A 22,461-nucleotide genomic window follows, 5' to 3' on the forward strand; every position below is an offset into this window, starting at 1 on the left:
GCAATTTTGTCCGTTTACAGCGCTGGGCTTGGCCTGGGCTTTTAATTCATTATTGGCCCAGTTTGCGTTTACAGTGAGAAAAGGCCAGGCTCGGCCGCGGCTTGCCAGAGCTTGGCCAAATGCGCATCCGATTTTGGTACCGCATTTGGCCTTGTGCGTGTGTACAGTGAAATGAAAGCCGCACTCGGCCACGGCCGAGCCTGGCCTTTTCACTCACTGTAAATGGGGGTCCTCGACAAGTCACTGAAATGCAAGAGACTTCCTCATTACTGCAATCTTTCTTGTCTTGTTTCATTGAAATGCAAGCCATCCTTGCTGTGGAAAACGAGACAAACACACACATATTATATACACATGCACCGTAATATTTTGTGGGACAATTTACAACCTCCAATAAATCACAACGCAATCTAAGATTGTTCTGCTGGCATGGTACACAGGACCGGTATAGGAGGTGTTGCTGGCAGCTAACTAGATCATTGATTTATGAGGAGAGGATGGGGGGGGGGGGGTGATGGCGATATTGGGGCTATCCTAACCTCTTTTTTTTTTCTCCTTCATTTTTTTTTTGAAGCCCTCTACTCTCTCAATTCCCTGAATGGGCATTGTGCAATAGGAGATGGCCGAGGGGGCAAACCAGAGTTGAACTCTCAAATTCAAGAGCGAAGAAAGCAAATATGATGAAGAGAGGAGGGTTGGATATAGTTCAAGGGCGCATCAACAAGCAACACAAACTATGCCTGGCTGGGACTGGAAGGCAGGTATGGCACTTCGTTGTATAGTTTGCACTGGTCCTAGTGGTTTGGGGGTCCACAGAGGAGGTGACAGATACCACAAAGAAGCAAAGAAGAAAAGATAAATATGATTATGGTGGTGTTAGAAAGGGTGTAGCCTTGCTTTTAGACTCTACATAATATTTCTTTTAACCTATTTGCTGTCAGACACTTCACAAATGGATGAAGGCACATAATAGACCGACACCACTATAGAAGGAGAAAAACAGAAATGTAGGTCAATTATTTTACAAGGTGGTTTACCTTGTGAAAGACACTAAATAGAATAAAATTCCATAGCATTAAAGGCTTAACCAAAATCCTCAACTCGGGAAAAAATAAAAATGAGGAACATTCCAAAAACTTGTACACTGAAGAAACTTCATAAGCTTATAGTCTTTAATAACACATTTAAAAACACTGTACCACCAGGGAAGATAAAAATTAATAACCTTTGAACAGATTGTCTGATATTCCTCAAACCTTCACTTATGTATTCTACTATACATAATATTGCTGCCTGCTCTCAATCAACATGCATATGGAGGTGAACTTGTCCTTTAAATCCTATGACATTTATTGGTGTAGAGTTTCACTATGTAACTCTCTTCTGCACTTTATATGCGGTGGAAGTTGTACCCCCATAAAACTCATTTATATTCAGGGACTAACTCACTAACATCAATCTACTTTACAACTTGTTACAACTTAGTTGAGTTTTGCCATTAATTGAAAATGCACTCAACATGAATTTATAAGGAACAATGTCCTAGTGGAGTGCATTAAAAACTTGTGTGCAGTAAATTCATCCCTATTACATTGAATTGCCATCAATATCTGGCATATTTTTGGTTAGTTGGGTTTACTATCCAAATTATGTAAACAATTATTGCATGACATGTATATCTATATTCACAGATGAGATCAAATGTCATATGCTTCTTAATTAGCATGTGCAAAACACTAGTTTCTATAATCTATGATTGCGATGCATTGTTGTCTACTAATGGTAATCCTCATAGCCTTAGATACAAGACATCTGGTTCCTATAAGTATTGGGTTTTAAGGTATCTTTGTAATTTTAAAATCCTGCAACATTACCAGATTGGTTCAAGGCTGAAGGTCAAAACATTGGTTTCAAATATTGTCAGTTGAGAATGAGAAGGGCATTAAGTTGTCTCGAACACTATGGCTTTAGTGGCAACTTAATGCCCTTATTGCTCTCACCTGACGATATGATGTAATAAAGCAAAAGGGTAGTGCATAATAACTGCCAGTATCATTTCTAAGTCAGGGCAGAAGAAATCAAACAACAAATCACACTGGCACTGACATAACAAAGAATTTTTTCTTATGAGAAACACAGTCCCTTCATATTCAAGCTCAAGTTCATTCCCCTGTTCCACTAGTTTTCTTCATTTATTTTGTACATTAAAGGGTGTGTACAATTCTGGTGGAGGTGAGGATTTAGCTGTTAACATTTTGTGAGATATTCAGAAACCACTCTATGAGATGTCAAAGAGCATGCAATTCTAAGGGGTATCAAAAGTTTATTTGATGAAAATTGGTTTTGAAATGGCTGAGATATCCAAAAACAAGGTGAAACAAAGAGATCCTAAGAAAAGGCGTGGCCTGTCGCCTTTTATTATTACCACTTTTTTGGATATCTCAGCCATCTGAAATCCAATTTTCATCAAATAAAGGTTGAATCCTTCTTAGAATTACATGCTCTTTCATATTTCATGAGAGGTTTCTCATTATCTCACTCAGGAAAGTTCAAAACATGAATCCCCACCTCAACCAGTACTGTACAGTTCCCTTAAGATTATATATATTGCTCCTCTTGGAGAAGCATATTCCCTGCGTTCCACAAAATTGCATTACAGTGCACAGATAATTGTCCAGGCACATTTGATATTTGAGGCATTTAATTGATATTATCTCCCCCACTGCCCCCCCCCCCCCCAAAAAAAAAAAAAAATATCCAGCATGCTTTGAAATGATACTGAAGCAAACACCTCAACTTGCACTTTTCCTGACCAACTCTTAAGCCTAACAATGACACTGGAAATCCTCCATCAAACAAACATAATCCCCTCTTCTAAAGTTTCTGACAAGTTCCCAGCAGGCGGTAGATTTCCTTAAAACACTTAGACAGACAGACAGACAGACAGACAGGACAGGACGGGACGGGACAGACGGAGAGGGAACAGAGGCCAGATACAGTGTTCTTAACGAGCACTGTGTGTTTATTGTGAAGGAAATATAAAATTTCAGCAATCTCAAGGTGTAGAACAACAGGTAGAGGAAGTTCTTTCTTGTGCATGTAGGTCAAGTTCTACCAGTAGGGCAAAGAGTAAAATTAACCCCTCATCTCCCATATGCGATGAATTCTCCACAATACATGACAGGTCTAGTCCATATGTATAAGCAAGGGGTTAAAGACTCTGGAGAGTGTTCATGCAACAACAAGACAAGACGGAGAGTTGTGCGGAGTCACGCGCATGCGGGGGCTCTCCGATCCGATATACGGGGGACACCAAATGTCGGTGCGAGGAAATCTTAACAAGGTTTAATTGTCTAACCTAGATACCTTCTTGGCACAGAGCTTTGCAGAACAATGCCACATTTCGGATTGCAGGGGAAAGGTGTCTGTAAGCAAAGATGAGGAATTATGCCAAGGTTGTCTAAAGCTCTTACCAGGTGAGGAAAAAAACACCTCATATTGTTCTTTCTGCACCCGAAGGTCAAACTGAACTATCTGCACTTTTGAGATATACCATATCCATATTGGGACTGAACATAAACACACATTCATTCTTTCTTTTTCTGTACATCATCTCCATTCTCAGAGTTGAGACGAGAAAGATACAAGTACCATCCCCATTATGATGTTGATATTTGTTTCCTTTCAACATACAGTGATGATTTATACACTACAGAGTATTGCAAAGTGATAATGGTTACGATGTGCTGTTTTGGTGGGGTTAAATTTGTCCTCATAGCAAGTGTAAATACCTGGTAAACCTTGACACACTGCTGGAACCATGTCTACAAGTTGTCTATGTAATACAGCATACATATGTCCATCTTCAATGCAAAATCATTGATATTTAGAGAAAACAATTGATAATAAACCTGTAACATATGAACCAATAAGATGATATTTGATTACTTTATAAAACAAATAAAAACAAAAGCAGGTGATAAAAGTGTTTGGCCTGTTCAAGTTTTATTATAATGATTCTAAGATGAGGAAAACATGATACTATGAACAACAAGGGCAAAATGACTGTCTTTCTTCAATCTTGCTGATATCTTAAACACCTATCTGAAACATATGTCCTATATGCTACAAGATCAATGCCTAACTGCAGCCTTGACCTTCTTGGGTGCTTAGGAATACACTGCAGAGATAGACAAGGAAAGAAGGAAGGTTTTCTATGGAAGGATAGATAGAAGGTATGGGAAAAAGAAGAAATGAACAGACAACATGAGGCAGATGGACTGAAGTCATCAGTGGTTTAAAAAAACAAAACAAAACAAAAACAGAAGTTGCAACTCGGGGAAAAGAAACAAGAAGGGCAGGAAAAGGAAAATACAGGGAGAAAATAAATAGGGAGAAGAATATGAAAATAAGACATGAAAGATAAAAGAGAAGAGAGAGAGAGAACATTAGGTAGATAAACGGAGATATTCACAAAGAGGAGAAACAGAGAAATAGACAAACTAAACAAGAGACAAACACACGGAGACAGGGAAGAAAAAATGCAAGAGAGAGAGAGAGAGCGATGGACAGAAAGAAATATATAAAAGAGAGAGAAGGAGCGGGAAAGAAATATGTAGCAAGAGAGAGAGAGAGGGAAGAAAATATATAAGAGAGAGAGAGAGAGACACAGGAAGAAATATATAAAAGAGAGACAGGAAGAAATATATAAAAGAGAGAGATGGAGAAGGAAAGAAATATATAAAAGAGAGAGATGGAGAGGGAAAGACATATATAAAAGAGAGAGATGGAGAGGGAAAGACATATATAAAAGAGAGAGATGGAGAGGGAAAGACATATATAAAAGAAAGAGATGAAGAGGGAAAGAAATATATAACAAGAGAGAGAGAGAAAAGAAATATATCATATCAAAAAGGAGAGACAGATAATGGGAGAGAGTATAGTGGCTGGCTGTCATTTAGGCACTGCTGCACCACAGGGCATCCTCAGCCAATGAACCCCAATACCTGCAGAGAGCAAGCCTCCCCTCCCGCTTGACTTCACCCAAAAGTGCACTCCCTTGCACTTCACCCAGGGTCAGTCGGCGTATTGATCCCTCCAACAACATACAAGGTCACTGCCGATTACGTACGCGCTGTGCGTTGTCGGGCAGAAGGGATCATTTATGCTCCACATCCTGCTATATTTCTCTCCGATTGTCGCAAGAGTTTACGCTGCTCCCTATTACCGGGCGCGTGAGGAAAGAGATACCGATTTGGTGAAGGAATCGTGTAATGATAGAGAGAGAGAGAGAAAGAGATAGAGACAGCCTTTATAAGAGAGGGAAAGAGAGAGAGAGGAGAGATAGAGAAACAGAGGAATAGAAGGGAGTTAGAAGATAAACATGAAGCACGCCACCATGTTTGGCACGGGCCAAGGACGGTCGGCAAGAGACGCGGAGAAATTCGCTCTCTCCCATTCCGACCTGCCCAGGTGCTAATCAGTGACATCATGAGATAGGGGAAGCACAGCTGAGATTAAAAAAAGAGAACTTGTCAAGTGGTACCCACAATAAAATTTAAAACAAAATCAAAATCAAAACATAACAGAGGTTGTAGATAGCAAGGATAGGTGAGGGACACTTCACTAGTTAAGTCTGTAGTGAGAGCAGGGGTGGTGGTAAGGTGTGCGAGAGTGTGAGTGCATGGTGGGGGTGGGGTTCTGAGTAGGTGACAATTTAATACAAACGGCCAGCAACGGTCAGGAAGTATTGTGCAAATGAAGCGAAAGAGTGTTGACAATGCCGAAAGCTGGAGCGAGCCCCGCGGAGTGTTATTCGGCGACAAAGCAGGAGATAGAAGAAAGCAATTACCCGTATGTTTCAAGGACAGACATCGCAACGCTCTGTCCGCGTCTTTTGCTCTCTCTCGCTCCCTCTCTTTCCTTCCCTCGATCTTCTCCCCTCTTTCTTTCTCCCTCTGCATATATTCCTCTCTTCTCTGCATATATTCCTCTATTCTCTGCATATATTTCTCTTCTCTCTTTATGTCCTATCTTCTGTCTGTGCAAGCATGCATCACCATCACTCTCTCTCTCTCTCCATCTCTCTCTCTCTTGGTGTATTCATCTCCCTTCTCTCTCCTGCTCCTTCCACGCTCCTCTCGCTCATCTAAAATCATGCAATAGGAGGAGGTAATGTGCCCAGTGCGGCATAAAGAGCACTGCACCTTGCGCTGGGGTGGGAGTCCGCGGGAATATCAACAGTGACACGTGGAAGCGGCATCCCTGGGTGCAGGGGAGCTGCACTTTTTTGTTCCGCGCTCAGCGGGATAGGCCAAGTTCTGGCCCAATCAAATTCGTATTACTCTACCATGTTGCCATGGTGATGGGACACTTGCGTTGTAGATCCTGTGCTCTGTACAAGGATACTAGGTACTACGATTAAGAGAGAAAGAGAAAAAAAAAATCCAAGGTGGGGGTTAACATGAGACATCACCCACGAAAGTCTAGAATTCAGTGAAATGACTCCACTTTAATCTAATCCCAACTTGATCTGATCACTGATCTTATGGCTCCCTTGATTCCTTTTGGATAAAACAGAATGACGTAGACAAAATGTTAGGTTAAAGAAAAGAAAACCCTTCCGAGTTTATGAGAAAAAAAAAGTATTCCTATCATGAATTTTGAGCTGTGAATAACGATCTGCCAGTGAATGTGGCCGCTTCTTGCAGTATTGTTGTTGCTCAGTGAACTGCCCTTGCCATATTTTTTTTTTCTTTGGCCCTTGGCATACGTCTAGCCAATACTGCCCGGGGCTGGTGTGAAAGGAATGGATGGCCCCATACGGCACATCTCATGCATCCGCGGATCACTGTAGAACTCCGCTGCGAGCGCAGATGTATCGGAACTGCTCGAGAAGGCGAGGGTGTTAGGATGCAGGAAGTGAATGCTCTACGGGCAAAAAGGCCTGGAAGTTGACAACAATTCGGATTAAGGCTGGCATGTTGCCGCACGAGACCCGTCAGTATCTGCGTAATGATGCCGCACAAGACCCGTCAGTGTGTGCCCAATGTATTCCTTTGCCAACAAGAGCGGACTCTTCCTGGTTGATGTACCTGCAAGAGCTTTCTTCTTTCTCTTTTTTTTTTGGGGGGGGGGGGTAGGGATGTTGACAAACAGGATGTATTTCCTAGCATGATTCTCATCTAACTTGTGGAACTATCTTTATGACATTCTCCTGAGATAAGTTTGCTTCGACATACCACCATGCAAGAGCTTTCTTCTTTCTTTCTTTCTATTTTGTTGGGTTTTTTTTTTTTTTTTTTGGGGGGGGGGGGTAGATATGAACAAAAAGGATGTATTTCCGAGCATGATTCTCATCTAAGTTGTGGCACTGTCTTCGTGATGTTCTCCTTAGATAAGTTTGCTTTGACATACCACCATGAATGGTGAAAGGACACAATGTCACAGTTGCCTTCTTGCTGACACCGAGTGGCCATTGGGTCTAGCAAATACTTCTTCATTCCTTCCCCCCCCCCCCCCCCATTGCTGTCTTGCTCTGCAGATAACGTCAAAATTAACCTTGAAATCTGACTTGTTAATGTGCGCTCCATTTTGTCAAGACTGGCGCCCATTCAGCCTCGTTTAAAACGTCATATCCTTGAACACATCAATCACATGGCACCAGACTGAATGATATTCCTCAAGATCCCCTTCTTGAGGACAATGATTTTTTTTTTTTACTCAAATTTATGTTGCCGGTAAACTATGTATCACTTCAAATTTCGTAAGTATCACTCTTCATTATGTCATGTATGGTGACATTTCATGAGGCAATCAGCCATGCTAAGTGATGCTAAGTGACACCAAGTGACAAAGACCTTTTACAGTAGCAGTTAGCATTTTACTCCTTACACTTAATGTGACCTTGCAAGCTTGCAATGTCAGCAAAGTCTAATTCTTTGCTCTGATCGATGTGATGTCAAAGTGAATAGTACATCTATAGGACGCAAGGTTAAGCTGACCTCGAACACAGCGACGCACTTATTGCATCTTCAATGGACGAGTGGAACACTATAAGTTATTCTATGACAGGTTACCTTAACTCAATCCCTATCAGATTCTCAAATCTCCATAGACTTTCCACAGGTTCCTGTATGCAATGAATTAATGCGTCATCTCTTCCATAAACAATTCTTCCAGATTGAGGATTATGTCATTTCTACACATATAGTTTGTCCTATGTAATCCAGAGCTGAGATTGCGGTTATCAAAAAACAAACAAACAAAGAACATCTCATTCATAATGTTACCATCATCATTTTCATGAACCACATCCAGCAAATTACCATAATTCAAGTCGTACTCTTGTGTTCTACATTACCAAACTTTATATTATTGTTTTGTTGTAAAATAAAGATGTGATTGTTTTGGGACAATTGATCTTCCAAATGCAACAGAAACACTTCAATCCCTAGATCATCGACACCACCCGAAAGACGTTAGCCTCAACTGCAACCAAATCTGGATGTTCTTCCAGTCCAGTGCGATCAGATAAACCAGACGGGCAATAAAAGTTATCAGCATGAGATCTTAACTTACTCCTCACACACAGCATCCATCAGAGGGCATTGGTCAGTCAGTTCAGCAATGCGCTACATGGTGACCACCCACCTGTCATGCAACGCTGCACACTGGCATTGGCACTGGCCCAATGGTCCATTAAGGACCTGTAAAAATCACTATTGGACCAGGAACTTTTTCAGGAATAGACCAGTAAAGAATGGAAAAAAAAAAAAACTGGTTACCAACTGGTCCGACAGACAGGTCGGACCGGTAGGAAAAATGGGATAGTGTGCAGCCTTGTGTTTATATGGATCAGAACGTTTGCTTTGTCATGAATGTCTCATGGTATAACCTCAAACATCATTCGAACCTCACATCTCTGACCAGGGCCATGGACCTGCCCACCTACCTGTGCATTTACTGGAAGTAGGGGGCATACATGCACCCCTCCCCCCCCCCTTTTTTTTTTGTAAGGGCTTGTGGGATGCACCATGCCACAGGATGGCAGAACCTTCAGTTTCAGTTTCTAGAAGTTATAAATGTATGACATTGAAGAGAGTTAGCCGTGGAAAGTCCAAGGTTAAAGAATACAAATTCTCCATCTCTCTCCATTTTTCCTTCTCTCTCTCTCTCTCTCTCTTTCTTTCTCTCTCACAGACTGTGTTGATCTTGGAAAGGAGATACAAAGTACAGCACAACTGGCTCACGACCCAACTCCCACACTGACAAAAGTGAAATTGTCATATTACCGGCACATGAAGAAAGTACATTCCACTTCTGATAAGTGAGATACTGCTTACAAAATAAAACTCCAAATATGAATTTCCCTGTAAGTGATACTTCAGCCAACACTGTAATGAGGTACTGCAAGTCATTCTACGCATTTTGTTGTTGTTGTTAAAGGGATGGTATAGTATTGGTTGAGACGACGATTCAGCTTTTAATTTTTTACAAGATACTCAGAAACCACTTCATCAAATGTTACAGAGCATACAAAATCTGAGAGGAATTCAAAGTTTATTTGATGAAAATTGGTTTTAAAATGGCTAAGATGTCCAAAAAAACAAGTAAAACAAAGTGATCCTAATAAACGGTAGGTCCTAACTTTTATTCGTATAGCTCTGTTTTGAATATCTCAGCCATTTCATAACCAATTTTCATCAAACAAACTTTGAATTCCTCTTAGAATTGTATGCTCTTTCATATCTCATGAGAGGTTTCTCATAATCTCAAAAAATCATCATCCAAAAAGATTGGAAACCTGAAGCTCCATCTCAACTGACATTACGCTATCCCTTTTCATGCTCTAGCAGCAAGGGATGATTTGTAAGGAAGTTCTACGGACATCTGAGAATAAATAGAGTTCATGTAAAATCCCATGTTCTGTCATCATAAACATTGAGGATGAAGGGGGAAAAAAGAAGAAGAAGAAAAGCAGATTATCTATTTTTCGGGGACAAAGACAAGACTCTTTCAGCGGGCGATGAATGGCAGACCTTGGCTAATGTCGAGGGCATCCTTTGAGGGAGAGATGAGGAACTCAGTTATCTCGTGCCAAGATGTGATTCATGCAGCGAAATGCTGCCGAAATGGATCGCAAGAGCCCATTCGTATTGTTTTCCACTACAATAATCACTGGCGGAAAAAAAAAAAGACAGCTAGGGGTGCCCTCGTGTGCTTGCTGGCCGGGATTTGAACGATGACAGTTTGCGATGATTGTGGTATATATCAACCATCAATGGGGTATACACTGGGGATATATTGTCAACATCTGCTTTTTATTAGCGTCTTTGTTTTGTGATCCATGCTATGCAAACCTCCCTTGATACGTTCAAGTGCATTAATGCACATCACGCACACACATCAGCATTGTCACTTCAAGAATAAACACTTCCGTTATACCAGAACATGCAAACAATTGCCTAAGTGCTGATATTACCTTACACAGTGAAAGTGAATTGAATTGTCCTGTATAAAAGTAACATAGTTGAATAAGGTATAAAATGTCTTAATGTACACAACACTATATATATAGATACCCATTTCCTTTCAATTTTCTCTCCCTAATAAATATTTAAGCATTAAACCTTGAACAGTGAAAGTGAATTGAATCATTAAGTATAAAAGTAACATACGCTGTAGCTGAATAAGGTATTAAATGGCTTAATGTACACACACTGTTATATTTCTGACTTCCTTTTAATTTTCTCTCCCTATATATTTATTCAAATATTTATACATTTTGCCTGTCTATTTGTCCCCTTAGTACTCTATCTCTCTCCCCTTAGAGACAATTTCACCTCTCCCCTGCATCTAACTACAACACTAATGAATATAACATGTTTCTATTGTCATTGTCACAGTGCGTTAGGCCCGCTTTAGCGAGAAAGGGAAGGACAGGTATTGCCTGCCCCAAATAAAAAAAATCTCAACAATGCACTCACTGGTGGTAGCTACGCTGATGCATGCATGGATATCCCATAAATGGAAAACACCCCCACCCCACCCTCCCCCCAAATATTACTCAGACGGTGTTGACAAAAAGCTGGAAATGGACCATCACGGCTAATTGGTTCAACTGGCCACAAACTGGGTGGAGGAAGAATAGAACAGATTGAGTACAAAGACAAAAAGAAATGAGAGAGATAGAAAAACAATATAGAGCACAAACCTGGGATACAGTGTAATGTCAATAGTGCATGGGAGGTTAGGACCAAAAAAAATCAAAAACAAGAACAAACAAAACAAAAACATTCAAGGTCAGGGTTTCTAAAAGTTTAGTACAGACCAGAACAGTGGATACATTTCTTTCCAAACAATCTTTATGAGTGTAATATATATGTATGTGTGAACACAAAAGACCATAATGTTTGAGAGATAGGGGGTTAACGCTTTACTCCACTCGCCCTTTCCCTGACGAAATTCTCTGAGCAAGTGAAGCCAGAAAAAAAAAAAAAACGGTAGCATCAACTGACCCATACTATTAAAGGGGTAATGGGATGCGAGTCTGTCGCAAAGACTTCTGAGGGCAGAAGTATGTCAAGGGTAGAATAAGAAGGAAGAGTGTGGAGATAAAAAACAAGAACAAAATACAGAGAGAGAGAGAGAGAACACGCCACGGACAGACAGACATACAGACAGACGGACAGATAAGGACAGAGATACAGTGAGAGAGAGGAAGAGAGAGAGGGAAACATAATGAATGAGAGACTCGACAAAAGAGCTGGCAAACCACATCAGGAGTTCTCCCTTCCCTACATGACTTCTCCAGGAATCCTCAGGAAGTGACCCCAATAGGTCTGGCAGATGAGTGACACTGAAAGTCAGGGTCAGCGGGCTGGGATGCGCCCCCTTCTCCACGCATCCTGCTCCTCTCTCCGGCCGTCCCTGGCCCACAATCTTGCCTGCCCTGCCCTACTGGCCACAGAACTCAGGCTGAGTGGGTAGGTATAGCCCTGCCATATGATGGAAGGGGGGAAAAGGGGGCCCCCATTAGCAGGAATCGGGCACCGCCCGGGGAGGGGTGCTGGTTGTTTCTCAAACCAGAGGAAACTGTCCAATTACAAGTGCAGTTAGGGGATGGCTACTAAAAGTGCAAGTCCCTCTTCCTTCTCTCTCTCCCTCTCTCTATCTCTATCTCTCCTTCTGAATCTGTGGCGCTTCCTTTGTTTAACAGACCAAAGGCTGATATGCATACGTCTCAAGCGACTTTGAATGAGAAATTGTGGCAATATTGAAGCATGAAAGTACATCTAGGTGGCAATCGATTCAATTCTATACATATAGTTCGGAAGATTCAATGTCACAAGCTCCAAACTTTACACACATTAACCAGCCCCCATCATGGAAAGATGCACCCCTCAGTGAAGGATCTGTTGGACCAGGTCTTTATTTGATAGCAGGGAAGTTATTTGTGTATCTCGATCGATTTAGGAAGCAATAAAACACACAAGCACTTTAAACATTTTAGTGTAAGGGATGCTACAGCTTCTAAAAAATAAAGAGCATATCCAGAAGCACGGACATGTGGCAATCAGTGTTTCTGGCATACTTCCACGGAATACAAACTTGTATGCATGTACAGATTTCACTCTAGCAGTCCACACATTGCATTCATTTCCCAGTGAACAGAAAGGGCGATCCTGCCCTTTCACGCCACAGGCTAACGACAAAAACAAAGTGTTGCACGGCCTTTAATTAAAGCGTAAAACGTTGGTCTAGCCAGGAAGGCGCACAGGTATGGCTGGGGGTTGGCGAGAGGCGAGCGCTGTTTGGAAAGCCCATTAGTGGGGATGTGCGTGCAACGCCGAGGCTCGTCCCCTGGCAGACTTTGGCAGTAATGCGAGCGGCAGATCTTCTCCGGCTCGCCAGTAGCCTTCATTCAAGGCTGAACAGGGGAATGACAACAAAGGAAAACACAACAACAACAAAAATACGAAAAGCGAAAAGGGGGCCATCATTCCATTCTGTGGCAAACGCATCTGAACACAGATCTATATGTATGCTCCTCACGCTCAATCAAACGTCCCTATCAGATTCACGAGCTCATTATGTATACTATATACGCAATATATTTAGCGAGTCTAAATTTTTGCGAAATGGAACTTCCCAATGATTTCGCGAGTGCTTAAGTTCACGATCACGGAGTACGCTACTGAACGGGGAACGTATGTATACTCACATAACATTCATATCGAGTTCAAAGTCTATATTTTTGCGTGTCTTTAAATTTGTGAAAATCACCTGACTCGCAAAATTCGCAAAATTAAAAACCTTACAAAATATCCGACGTATACAGTACTATGTCGTTCAAGCATGGTATGGGAATTAGTCTCAAGTTTCAAGAATCGGAAAGTTCACTTGTTTCAAGCACGACCCCGCTCTGTAAGCACTATTCACGTTCACTCCGCAGTTGTTCCTACTGGATACACACATGGAATCCTGGCATAAACAATCTGTCCTTCAGTAAATGATCTTTATCCTTATCCTCAATGAGGAGTGTACAGTACAGTCCCTATCATCCTATCTAACTCAGTGAAATATATTCAAAACATGCCATTTATATATTTCATCATATTTGCAGTACACATATGAATACATATAATCTTCAGTACTATCACTACTTTCGTAAACCTATAAAGTCCAAATTCCAATATAATCATTACTATCCATTTTTCCTCTACTATACAAAACAATGTTAAAAATATGAAAAATGAAGTCTCAGCCAAATACACATACTTTTGCTATATATATGGCACATACACTCTAATGTGCTGCAATGCTAGTTTCTGATGTAAGTGCATAACATGATCATTTTTTTCCTTCAGCTTTCTTGATAGCAAAAGTCAAGGTTTTTCTTTGCATAAATTGCCAAACATTTACAGAAACAGTTTGAGATACTTGCCATGTGTATCATCGTACTGCCTACAGGTTTTAGAAGGTTGAGGTTCTCATCCAAAATTCACTCATCTCAAAAAACCTCGCAATCAGATAACACAATGTAAATGACTTTCAAACAGTAATCACAAAAAGGTGTATTTTCTGCAGTCTATTCATCTAAAACATGAAGGTGCATTATATACTGTACAAAACACATGGATGAAATACATTTGATTAATGTCATGGATTAGCTGGTAACTTGTTTGCATGTTACTCGTGTCTGCCATCATTTCATTTCCCACCATAGTAATGACTTTATCTGTCCCACAAAGCCCGGCAGAATCTCGGCGGAGGAAAACGGTGACTCGGGAGATTAGCGCTGTGGGATGGTGAAATCGCGAGTCTTGCTTCCGTCGCCACGGCAACCTGGCAGTCTAGACATTGAGACATCAGATTGGATTAACGACAACATATTTTGCTTGGGATTAGCCAGGAAATAGGGGAAGAAATGCAGGTTCTCCAGCAGTATGGGATCGGGGAGGGACGGGGGTTGAAATCCTAAGGTGTTACGCTTGAGTGTTGAACTTGAAATTTGACTCTTTCTGACTCATAACTAGTCTCCCAAAATTCAGACCCATGAAATGATCACCACAAATGGCTTTATCACTTGCTGTAAAAAAAAAAATTAAAAAAGCCCAGAGAGAAACTCACAACACATCCTTTTGTTGAGTTTTCAGCTCTATTCTATGCTCTCAACATTTCTTTGACAGCTAACGTACAGCCTGGAACATTCGTCCATAGCATTACTCCAAATGATTTTATTAGCATCCCTGGAAGGGTCACAATTCGAAAGGTTGAAAGAAAGCAATTGCGAACATCAAATTAAATTCCTGTGCACACAAAAGTGCTCAAATATTACGTGACTGAGTGAGTCACCACCTGTGGCCACCCATTCTTTCCAGCAAACGATGGTTATACGGACATACCATCGAAAGTAGATCCAGGGCCCTTGCAAGGGGCCATGAAAAGAGTTCATTTAGAACGGATTTTAGCAATACGATTGAAGTCAGTTGAGGAATTTGTGTGCATCTGACACTAGAAACTAGAATCATTCTGCTGCAACTGGTGTTTCTAAAGTCACTCTCAATCAATCTTTGCGGTCCTGAAATGATGTTGTTCATCACGTTTAGCTGGAGTCGGGGTGCACATTTGTCATGTGAATGCTGGCTTGACCTCTCTTATGTACATTTGAGGAGGAGGTGGGGGGTATGGCTTGTTCTTGCCTACACTTCCACCAGTGAAATTGCACACCCTCCCAATGTGCACATATCGTACCTGCACGGATGGGGGTACTCTTGCATGCATTACGTATCAAAAGAGTTGAATGTCAGATTGACAGGCAGCCAATGAAAATTGTGACGCAGCTGCTGGATAGAATATCACTTGCGGTGTGCGATTGGTGATGAGACTCACATTTTCAGTTGGCCAAAGATTTTGCAACTCGATCTTGCACATTAGGTAGAAACACATTTCGCATGCGATAACAAACAAGGCCTTTTTCACTGTCTGAAAACGGGACTAAAAGTAGCAGTGACTAATCTCTGAACTATCGGAGGGAGAAGGGAAAAACTTGCACGGCACAGGTTCACGGTCAAACTGCACGAGTCCGATGACCTTGCCTGCGATGATCGCTGAAGCAAATCATGTTCCTCTAGAGACAAAACAAAAAAGAAGTTGCCCATGCTTCTCGAATTATTCACAGGAAGTAATTCTTGAGTTCTTACGGTAGTATTGACACTTGGCATACTGTTTATTTAACTTTTTTTTCAGTCCGTTTGCCCACAGGGAAATTTTGTGGTGCAAGAAACACACTTCACAACCTCTATATGTGTTCAACTTCATGGATTGCACAAATTACATCTGATTGTAAATAACTGAATGAAATACATTTCTCCTGTTAACCTGTGGAATTGATGTTTGGCAGAGTAGGTAATTGCAGATTGACGTCTTAGCTCACTTACCTGTTATAAATATTTCTTCTTTTTTTTTTTTTTTTGTAGAGAATGATCCATGCCAGCTCAAGTCCACATAATACTTTGGGAGAGCGTCCTGTAAAAAGTTTGCTGAATTTCAGGAAAAGGATTCAGGGATCTATCTTTTATTGGGAAGCATCCCCAAGCAGCCAATACTTCTCACTCTGGACACAAGCTATGAATTTGATACTTAGGGTAAATTCTGAGGCACAATCATGGTCTTAAATGCATTTGAGTCACTTTTGGGCGATAGATATAAACACAACTTTATTTTCAAATGCGTTTAGAAATGCTGATGTGAAATGCTATTCAAAGGGCATCTTGAAACATGTTTGAGACCACGATCACCTTTCTGATTGTAGTAAATGTAATATCGTTTTGAAACATGCGCTGATATCTCAAAGCTGCCATGGTCAACCTCCATGCAGTTTACAACCTGCAGGCTACAACACAGGACTCAGTTGACCTCTGCTTCTGAGTCGATCTGCGCAAAGCAGCTGTGCAGTGACAACATTCATATTGTGATTCGATGATGGTTAGATAAACGCGGCACCCAAAGAATTGCACTTCGAATCATATAGTTGGCAAATGCAATTCAGAACATGTTTTGAAACATGATTCTCTCTCTTCAGAGTTAGATAAATGCAGCCTTGGTGATGCAAGGGACACACACCGGTATGATTGCCACTTGTGCCTCCTTTGGTGATAACCTCTAACCTCTGACCCTCTTTATTTTTCTTTACTTGCATCTAGTATCCATAGCAACAGGGGATCATTCAGTTTTCAGCCGGCACAAACATGATTGATCCAGTCAGTCAAGGATGTATGAGATGTACTTCCTTAAATAAAAAAAGAATATCTATCTAAACATTCAAGGTATATTTAACTTACCAGGATTGAAGAATATGGTCGATTTCAGATACGCGAATTCTTTATCATCTATGTCCAGTGTCTGACACTTTTGGAAAAAAGCGTTCAGCGTGTCAATGTCCGCGGCTGTGGGGATGCCCTGAGTGGCAATGATGTATTTCAAAAGGGCGCCTTCGCGGCAGTCGCTCTCGGGGCAAGATTTGGCGACCGGCGCCGGTGTGACGACTGACTTGTCAACGCTCTCGGAGGTCGACGATAACGCGTCCCCTTCCATTGGTTTCTCACGATGAAGGGACACACGTTCCACTTGGATGTTGACCCGGTGCTGGGCCATCGTTAAGACCAGGAGTTCTGACCAACAATGTTGTAAGAGCCTTACACGATCCCCACACGACAGACATAACACAGACGGAAGGCTCCGGATGAAGTCCACTGTTTTTAACAGAAGCTGTGCAGCACATGGACACATCTCGTCCGGATTTTTCAGTTTCACAACGGTGGGAAGGGTGTGCATGGGGCGCGGCGACCGGTGCGCACGGTCCCACGGATATATTGCCACTTGGTCGTCCGAGCTCATCTCCCCCTCTCGAGCCTCCTTGCACTCGCTCTCTGCCGTCGTCGCCATTGACGCCGACGTCGACGACGACTGTGCGGAGGATTGGGGTGTGGTCGCCGTCGTCCCTGACGATAATAATGAGTACAGAATGCTGTGGTGGCTGATCCTGTCTGGACAGTCACATTTGGCGGTGGAGTTGGAGGGATTCATTTTGGCACTCATCTCTTGGTTTCGGTGGGTTCTTCGTTGTCAAGGCGTGGTACCCTTGTTGACTACCAGTCCTGTAGGTGGGATGCTCTCCTTCCTCCTGAATAATCTGAAACACAAAGAATGAATATTCGTGAGTCAAATCTCACCAAGGATAAAATGCATCTTCACCCTCTTTAAAGTTAAAGGACAAGTCCACCTTCATATACATGTGGATTGAGTGAATGCAACAATATTAGTAGAACACATCATCGAAAGTTTGAGGAAAATCCGACAATCCGTTCAAAAGTTATTCATATGAACTTTTAAAGTATCTGAACAATTACTGCTGGATGAGAAGACTACTGCAATGTATGATGTCACATGTGTAGAATGATATAAGGAAAATAAAAAGAGAATTTCATAAAACTTTACTCTTTTAAATAAAGAGCACATTTCTTTGACTTGTTACTTCTCATCCAGCCGTGACTGAGCAGAAACTTCAAAAATTCATAACTTTTGAACGAATTGTCTGATTTTCCTCACACTCTCACTGATGTGTTCTACTAACATATTGCTGCATTCACTCAACCCACATGTCTATGAAGGTGAACTTGTCCTTTAAGAGTTAAATTTCTGTATTATGTTTGATCCAGCATCAAGCATTATTTATTTTGACATGGCAGTAAAAACATTTATACTCACATACTTATTTCCTTGTATGTGACAGGTGTTTCTATAGTTAAAGGGGAATATTACAGGCATAGGAAAACTTATATCTGTTTTTGTTTTTAAAAAATGCCAATGAAATATCTAAAGCATATATGGCTCTGATTTCTGTGAAGAGGAAATTAAAGAAATAATTGGTGGCAATCAAAAAATATATTGAGCATATCCATTTGGTGAGTAAGCTCTGCCTGTGTGTTTATGTGTTCTGATGATACGCATACATTCAATACTTATTGCTTCTCAATAAGTGCATCCACTATATAGATGATAGCAAAGCATCCGCTTTGCACATACATATATACAATCCCAGTGCACATACATATGCACATACATGTACCCTACAAGCCCAGCTTTTTGGCATTCTTTCCCATTTCCAACATTTTCGTATACTTACAATTTTTCTGTAAACTTATCCTTTCTTTTGTATTATGATGAAATTTATGTACTTGTATTCAATTTCTGTAATATATCTATATGTTTTTGTTGGAAATGAATGAATGAATGAACAATAGAAAAGAGTAGGAAAACGTCAGTCAAGATCTCAAGCTTCAGCTGGATGTGCACACGCACATGCACTCATCACAGAATGGTATCTATCCCATCTGACAATGCAACCTGTTATGTTTGACGGTATAACCCTTTAAACCCATTGACGACGAGATGATTCTGCTGTACATAACACAATTTCCCACACACACCTACCAGAGTATTACTCAGGCCTGGTCTTCAACGGGTTAAACAATCTCATCTTGTAGAGTCGACCTCATTCTTGTAAATACTCAGATTCACTGATATATGTAAGCTTCACGGGGGAGAAATTATAACGCCATGCCAAAGACTCTGACCTACTTGTATCATCTATTGCACCATGTGATAAACTCATTAACACACATTTTGGGACAGAGACCAAAGCATTCACAATATTCAGTGCATGAATTAGGAAAAAGAGGTCTCTGGCTGGCAGGAAATAATTTTGTCAGCTGTAGGTACGATGTATTTGTATCTCCCCACCCCTCCCTGCCAGCTACACACATCTAATGCTCTAAATCTGTTATTATACATTCTATACAACATTTTGTTCAGTTCTATATATGGCTATCTCCCAGACAATTTCGCACAGTATGTCACCAAAAGATAAGAGTGTGTGATGTGCTCGGCATGTCACACGATAGCATGTTCATTTGCACACACTGTGACATGTAAACCCAAAAAGCCTTGCTAAAAATGCTTAAGCCAAGCACTGTACGCACCGTAGATGTACAATAGACAACTTTTATACTGCAAGTAAATGCCATGAGCGTTTTCCTATAAACAGAGGTTGTCCAGTTTCGTAAGGCTTGACCAAGCTGCCAACAACTCATGTACATGTACATGCAATGTGAATTTCCTATGGTCAACACTGAAGAACATTAGTTTATGTATGAAGCAAGCCAGAGAGAATATAGAGTATCGGTTTATACATTAGGATGAATCACACATTTGAATACATTTTGAAATATATATGCTTGTGTTTATAATGTAAGTACACACACAGAGGCAGACATTGACACAATATGAGTATATATGTCTGCATGAAGATAGATCTAGTGTTATATATGATTATACGATATAATAAGAGATATATTATGAGCAATGATTGCTCATTTCTCCTTCCACAAAACAAAAATATCCTTATTTTCAAATGCCATTCACCAGCTTACCATTGCTACAGTTACCAAAGTTTCAACCATGAGCAAAAAAAAAAACTATTAGCATTTAAGTAACAAATATATATAGTGGACTCTCGTTAGAACGAAGTCCTCAGGACTGGCACTTTTCTTTCGCTATATCGAAATTTCATTATAACCGAAAAAATAAACAATAGTGCCGCACACATTCATACAAGTTTGTATGTTAATTTCAGATATACCGAGCATGTTTTCTTCTGGACCCCTCAGAAGAACAGCTCCACCACGAGGGCAGAGTTGAGTAGGGCCATCCAGCCGCAGTTTCATGTACTTTTGTGTAAAATTTCTTTGTATAACTAAATGAGAAGTGATGTACATATTTTATTTTGCGGAAATGAATAAAATCAATCAATCAATCACTCTCTCTCTCTCTCTCTTTATCTTTATCCTGTTTCTTCTGAGATTCCAAAATTCTCATCCACTTTGTGAAAGGACCCCCTAGGTTCTTGGGAGTCAATAATGGGGTCAACATCTTCATGAAATATTAACCCTAAAGAAGTTCATTATTTACCCAAAACATGTTGCTTTCTTGTACACTGAAATATAGAGAGGAAAGTCAACAACGTGAACTTGGCTGACTCACATACACTTGTATGCCAAATGGCCATGTACATTTACTACAAATTGTCACAAAACTGGTTGAATGCCCATTGTCCCCATACACATGACACTGTATGGGGACATATAGTATGGAAGTTCATTGTTTGGAGCATTTTACCACTTTCAAACAATGAGCTTAAAGAATCTTAAAGCATATAATCCATGTAGCCAACTCAAATTATTGTTTCAAATTCATCTGGCACTGGAAGAAAAACATCTTGGCAGTAACTTTAAATGGCAACCTTGCAAACTCAAAGGGAACAAGGAAGGGTTGGTGAGAGCTCCTTGGTCAATAAAAAGACACACTTTGGCAAACAACAGACAGTAGTAGACGTGATGAATCATATTTCATATGCTTTCTTCTTCTTCGTCGTCAACTGTGAGCATGCGACACTTGTCTCCGGACGCCATGTCGAATAACACTGTCTCATTTTAGGGGAAAAGGGCATCATCTTCTATAATGACTCGGCCCATGTCAGAATCCAAATAAACAACAACTCGATCGGGTCCATTACAAAATACACATGGGGTGGGTTGGGTGTCTCTGCATGACTTCTCGATTCTCCAGGCCTCCTGGAACATATGAACGTAATTGCAAAAATCAGTCAGCATTCACAGCATTTCCAGCACGGCAGTGCGATTGAGTGCATTTAAAACAACTTCAAATACTCGATGCTGTCATTACCTGGTACTCTCTGTTGCCTCTGCTATACAAAAAGATATGAACAATTCTTTTCTTTGGCCAGAATAACAGGGAAGAAAAGACTATTATACAGCTGTCAAATTCGTGCAAGTGCCAAAGCCATTACACAGACACGAGACCCATAAATATCTTTTCACCAATGAAGTCTAAGAAGTGACATCTCAGCGCCTGAATTCTGCATCCTTTTACTGTGAATATTCACTCTTCATTGTTAAGAATTTTATGAGGTACAATGAAATGTTTTTCCTTTGAACCTTTTTATTGTGCATGTACAATTCCTTGTTTTTGTAACAGCATTTACAAATGCCTCTTGATTCCTATATTTATGACTGATAACGTGTCATACAAGATTAAAGAATCCTTTTCTCTCTCAAATTCGCAAACAAAGTAATTTTATTCCCGATTTCATGCAAACATGATAAATCTAACCAGTTTCATCCAACCTTTTTCCAAAACATATGGAGTAAATTTGTGAGGTGTCAATGACAATGACTATAGAAAGATAACAAGACAATTCTGTGGCAAAATTCCTCCAGAAATTGATTGCATAGAGTTGAGTAAAATGTACTCTGATATCCATTTTTAGAAAAATGGAAAAAAATATTAAACCAATATTTGTGCATCATAGTACATACATTTGCTTCCAAAATAGGCAAAAATGATTACAAAATTATTTCTATGTATTCAAATTTACCATATTATATAGACATAAGAATAAATAGACACTGGAACATAGAAAAATAGTTATAAATAACAAGGTCAGCGTATATTTATATAGAAACATTCATATCAAGTTACATTTACTTTATTATTTATCATTTCTGGGGGGCTAATTTCTTGGATTTGGTGGATGGTGGTGGGGGTTGTTTGCCCAGTCCAAGCAAATGATTACTCAAAGGAAAAATCCAGTCCAAATATAACTTAATAAAAAAGAGTAAAATCTTATGAGTTCAACGGTAAAAATTTGACTGAAATTGGATGAAAAATGAGGAAGTTATGACATTTTGAAGTTTTGCTACTTTCTGCAAAATAGTTCTTGTACAATGGATATGAATATGCAAGTGAGTGAGCTAACCATGTCATACTGTTACAATTTTCCATTGTATACAAAGAAAAAATGACAAAAATTCAATG

General features: G+C 40.4%; 1 protein-coding gene across 3 annotated transcripts in view; it reads right to left on the minus strand.

Annotated features, from left to right (window-relative positions):
- Window positions 1-22,461, minus strand: part of LOC139725916 (nuclear receptor subfamily 0 group B member 2-like) — a 188,139-nt gene that overhangs the window by 150,509 nt on the left and 15,169 nt on the right. For all 3 annotated transcript variants that reach the window (XM_071636994.1, XM_071636996.1, XM_071636995.1), the window contains exon 2: window positions 16,848-17,698. In XM_071636994.1, the coding sequence (XP_071493095.1) occupies window positions 16,848-17,604 (757 nt within the window). In that variant the 5' untranslated portion in view covers window positions 17,605-17,698. The remainder of the gene's footprint in view (window positions 1-16,847; window positions 17,699-22,461) is intronic.

This window comes from Diadema antillarum, unplaced genomic scaffold (assembly GCF_040938485.1).
Source record: "Diadema antillarum isolate AM-2024a unplaced genomic scaffold, OU_Dant_1.0 seq00000068_RagTag, whole genome shotgun sequence".
NCBI lineage: Eukaryota > Metazoa > Echinodermata > Echinoidea > Diadematoida > Diadematidae > Diadema > Diadema antillarum.